Source organism: Brassica oleracea, chromosome C2 (assembly GCF_000695525.1).
Source record: "Brassica oleracea var. oleracea cultivar TO1000 chromosome C2, BOL, whole genome shotgun sequence".
Classification (NCBI taxonomy): domain Eukaryota; kingdom Viridiplantae; phylum Streptophyta; class Magnoliopsida; order Brassicales; family Brassicaceae; genus Brassica; species Brassica oleracea.
The window spans coordinates 27,075,416-27,080,300 of NC_027749.1; the positions used below are offsets into that span (position 1 = coordinate 27,075,416).

The window sequence follows — 4,885 nt, forward strand, 5'->3', positions numbered from 1 at the left end:
ACAATACCTTAAGAACTTTAAATTGCATTCTTAAGAACTTTAAATTGCATTTTATGTGCAGTAATACTATGTATTCTTCTAGAGCATCATATATATCCTCTTATTAAACATTCGTAAGGTTTTACTACCTTGTATTGTACTCACAATAAATTTTCTTTCATCTTTAGATGACTGAATCATATCTTTATATATATATATATATATATATATATATTTTAATCATCTTTATTTTCTCAACTTCAAGTGAGAGTATGAGTTCTAAATAGAAACTCTTTGGTCTTTCTTTATTATCATCTTTATTTTCTCAACTTCAAGTGAGAGTATGAGTTCTAAATAGAAACTCTTTGGTCTTTCTTTATTATCATCTTTATTTTCTCAACTTCAAGTGAGAGTATGAGTTCTAAATAGAAACTCTTTGGTCTTTCTTTATTATCATCTTTATTTTCTCAACTTCAAGTGAGAGTATGAGTTCCAAAAAGAAACTCTTTAGATCTTGACCTTATTTATATCCACATTCACGTCTACAACCACTTTTATGTTCATTTTTTTTAACAATACTATTTTTGTAGATTTTCTTTCCCAATATAAATGTCATATTCTCTTTAAGAGAAGGAATCATAATCAACTAGACGTGATTTATAATCTTACATCAATAGCTCATTGGTTTTCTGAGTCTCAAGGACACAAGTATAAACTTCTTTAATCTATTTTCTCAATCATGTGTCTGCTGGACAACATTATTTGTGTGAAAAATATATATTTTTCCATATCTATGCATCATTAAAAAAAATTCTGAGAAATTTTATTTTTCAAACTTAAAAACCAACATAGTTGAGATTTATTTACAGACTTCAGGTCTTATAATCTTTAGATGCAAGATACACAATGAGCTTTAGATAATCACTTCCGGTGATTATACCTTTTTTTTTTTATTGTTTTCCAAAACTTATAGATCTTTTAAAATTTGAATAAGCTATATATGCATATATTTGCGTACAAAATGTAAAAGGCAATATCAATATTTTATGTTCAATGCATAAACGTTTCTCACAAGTCATAATATAAACCGACGAACAATTGAATTACTAATCATTTTTATCAAAATTTTCGAAGGTCAACCATATAATCTTTAAGTATTGAACAATGCACAGCTGTGAAACTAAGTCTATATGCATCCGTAAATTGTATGCTTTAGGAACATCAATTACTATGCTTTTACATTAAATTATATGCATCCGTAAATAACAATATGCAATTGTGTAAACAAGAGCAACATTAATAGTATCAACGCGTGTAGTAATCTCATGCCTATATGATGCCTTTTCAAACAAAGATAAGATATTCTTACTAATTATCATTTATCATTAACAGTTATATATGTGCAGCCGTAAAACCAATATTAATGAAAGTAAGGGATGCAGCCGTAAAGTTAAATACGAATGCTAAACTTATCAATACAATTATGCAGCCGTAATAATATGCAGCCGTAGTGATAATATGCAGCTGAATACACATCTATATGTAACATGCGTATAAAAGATGCGACAGATCTTTGCTAAACATGCATACATAGCTAAGCAAGGAGAAAATTTAACTAAAATCTAATCAGTTTCACTTGAATTTAGAAGCGTATTCAATCAATTGTGATATTAATAATATAAAACATGTTAATATGCTAAGTGACTACTGGAGCAGCTGCTCTACGGACTCTTGTTCTCCTTGTGATAAATCCAATACCTCAAGACAGAAAACAAAAAAAGAAGACGTGTAAACAGTATGATCCACGTACACAATGCAAAGAAGAAAATTATAAGCGGCTGGTTATCAAAGTGATTCGACAAGCAGGGACAAAATAAAGTAAGACCATACATGTTCAGTTGGGTCTTGTATCTTCTTCTATTGAACAAGGATTAACAACATGCAGATTCTGTCTCTCTGTCATGAAATCACCAACTGTGTAACCTCCGTTTTTAGCCTGAAACAAATCTCACACGATCAAACAAGCAAAGTTTCAAACTTTAAAGATGAAAAGGGTGAACATGCACTAACCGGAACAGAGTTATTAACATCAGAAGGAGCTGCGAAGACGGCAGAGGCGGTGATGACCAACGGTGAAAAATTGGAGCGACGACGAGGATTAGAGAGAGGAGGATGAGGAAGTGAAAATGATGAAGAAGAAGTCGGGTTGAGTAGTGGAAGTCTCGTTATGGGCAGAGTGATGGAACCCATAATCACTAATATCCTGTGTTTCTCACGGATTCCAACTATTAAAAAAAACAAGTCTTTTTGATGATGAAATCTGAGAGAAACAAAAGGTTTAAAATTGAGAGAAAGAGAAGAAGACGTACATGCATGGACCGCAGGAGAGCCCATGAGCACCGTGGATGAAGAAACCATGGCCGGAGCTGGATCTTCTTCTTCGATGGAGAGTTACTCCGCAAACTTCTTGTTATGTTTCCAAGAAGCTTCACTGGAGGAGATAGAAGGCGAAGGGTAGATAGGAAGCATCATCGATGAAGAAACCATGGCCGGAGCTCCATTTCTTGTGGCGGCGACTCCTCTTTCACTCCCGCTCTCTCTCTCTCTCTTTTGTTTTTTTAGGTGGTGGATGAAATGAAGAGAGAAGAAGCTGCGGGACATTAGGGTAAACCGCGGTCTTCTTCGGCCCATCCCGCACAAAGCCCATCCCGCACAGGTCTATTCCCACGAGACCCGCGACATCGCGGGATAACAGATCTTAGGCCCAAGCCCGCCCCGCCACAGGTTTAAACGGGCCTATCCCGCGGGCCAAGCCTTCCTTTGACATTCCTATATGCAGCTGTACGAAACATGTTAATATGCTAAGTGAAACAAAAATGAACAAATTTTCAAAACTCAAGTAAGCATTAGCTTGTCGACAAGATCTCATTTCGATCGAGTGATTTTATTTCCTTGAAACAAGGGTAAATCAATATTGTCGACTAAAGCTCTTAAGCTCATAGTATGTATGAGTCCATTCTTACAAACCATGAATTGATAATAAACATGATTTGAAGAAAGATTGAATACAGACCAAAAATATAACATAATAAAAATCTATACCTTCTCAAGGTCGCTAAAGATTCGTGCGGATAACGTATTATAAGTAAGAAGAGAAAAATAAGAATTAGTGTGTTTTATTCCATGAGTAATGAATCGTTTATATAAGATTACAATAGCTTGCGGACAAAGCCACATGGAGAACAAATATATGTAAGACTTTCCATAATTGCATCACCGTAATATTCATAACAGACTTCATAACAAATTTCACTGAGCTAAACAAAATACAAAGCAAAACATTCCATATTAATTCTATTTATCTATTACATTCCATTCATTTGATTATATTCCTATTAATTCCATTTATTTATTTTTAAAGTGTACCAGTTACAAGTTATATAGCTATAACTTTGTAATTTGAGTAGTGAATTATTTATGTCATATGATGTCTCTCTCTAGTCTCTACTGTCTTTAAAATCTCCTCTTGCTAATTTTAGTTCACATTGTTAATCCAACACAAGCAGTCCTAAACTGTAATTATGAAGTATAGGGTTATTATCAGTTGATTTTAAAGCTAAAAGCCTAAAACCCTAACACTTAAGTTTAGTTTCAGCTTCACTGTCTTTTTTAACGACTCTGTTCCTTCTCCGACCAAAAGCGAAAAAAAAAATGGCGTCTCTTGGCCAAATCACCCTCCCGCGAGCGCCATCGTTGCAGAAGGGCCTCCTACGCCGTCCGATCAGAACCCCAATCAGATTCAACGGCCGGATCGCGAGTGTATTGACTAACGCGGGTTCGGTGAAAGCAAGTGTGAGCCAGAAGGTGATTGAAGAGGAGGCCAAAGTTCTGGTGGGTACCTACGCGCGTGCTCCAGTGGTGCTCTCGAGTGGGAAAGGTTGTAAATTGATGGACGCAGAAGGGAAAGAGTATCTTGATTGTGCATCTGGAATCGCTGTGAATGCTCTGGGCCATGGAGATCCTGATTGGCTTCAAGCTGTCACTGACCAAGCTTCTGTTCTTTCCCACGTCAGCAATGTCTATTACACCATTCCTCAGGTCTGAATTTGACTTATCCTTTATGAGCAAAGCTCGAAACATTTATTGAGCACTAGTCACATTGGTATCGTTTAGTAACATTAGTCCTAAGGTTGGAGGATTCAACTTCGTATACTGTTTACTTCTTTGCAGATAGAACTAGCGAAACGCCTTGTGGCAAGTTCTTTCGCAGACCGTGTATTCTTCTGTAACTCTGGAACAGAAGCGAACGAAGCAGCCATCAAGTTTTCTAGAAAGTTCCAGAGATTCACCCATCCTGAAGACAAGGAAGTCGCCACAAGCTTCATCGCCTTTACGAATAGTTTCCATGGTAGAACCTTAGGAGCTCTTGCATTAACAAGCAAAGAACAGTACAGAACTCCTTTCGAACCTATCATGCCAGGCGTTACGTTCTTGGAATATGGTAACACTCAAGCAGCCACTGATCTTATCCGCTCCGATAAAATAGCTGCTGTGTTTGTGGAGCCTATTCAAGGAGAAGGTGGGGTTTACTCTGCTACAAAAGAGTTTATCCAGTCTCTTCGCTCAGCTTGCGATGCTGCAGGATCTCTTCTCGTCTTCGATGAGGTACATATCATAGTGTAATAGCTTGAAAGTTCCTGACTAGTGCTGCGCATTTTAGATTTTCGGTTCGTGTTATTTGGGTTAGGGTGTTTAGGACCCGTTTAGGAACCAGACATTTTTTTTGGATCGGATCAGGTAATGTTAGGTTCCACTCGGGTTTCTAGTATAAAACCCGAAGTGAACCTAATTAGAAATAGTTCGAGTTTGATTCTAGTTTAAAGCTAAAAACCAAAAAATCCCGGCA

The 4,885-nt window shown here is 36.5% G+C and overlaps 2 protein-coding genes across 2 annotated transcripts in view; one reads left to right on the top strand and one right to left on the bottom strand.

The window, feature by feature from the left end:
* Positions 1-1,873: 1,873 nt before the first annotated feature.
* Positions 1,874-2,229, bottom strand: LOC106323886 (CBS domain-containing protein CBSX2, chloroplastic-like). The gene is made up of 2 exons (XM_013761935.1): positions 2,050-2,229; positions 1,874-1,975 (listed from the first exon to the last, which is right to left on the bottom strand). Exons 1-2 carry the CDS (start codon positions 2,227-2,229, stop codon positions 1,874-1,876), a joined length of 282 nt encoding a protein of 93 aa, XP_013617389.1.
* Positions 2,230-3,616: 1,387 nt separating this feature from the next.
* Positions 3,617-4,885, top strand: part of LOC106321389 (acetylornithine aminotransferase, chloroplastic/mitochondrial-like) — a 2,484-nt gene continuing 1,215 nt past the window's right edge. Inside the window, exons 1-2 of the mRNA XM_013759672.1 lie at positions 3,617-4,077; positions 4,210-4,644. Coding sequence (XP_013615126.1) covers positions 3,691-4,077; positions 4,210-4,644 — 822 coding nt within the window. The 5' untranslated portion in view covers positions 3,617-3,690. The remainder of the gene's footprint in view (positions 4,078-4,209; positions 4,645-4,885) is intronic.

What these genes read in the sequence shown, in the direction of transcription:
- LOC106323886 (XM_013761935.1), bottom strand. Translation starts at nt 2,229, where the DNA reads ATGGGTTCCATCACTCTGCCCATAACGAGACTTCCACTACTCAACCCG. An exon ending in ATGTTAATAACTCTGTTCCG is followed by an intron (nt 1,976 to 2,049) that starts GTTAGTGCATGT and finishes GATTTGTTTCAG; the next exon opens with GCTAAAAACGGAGGTTACAC.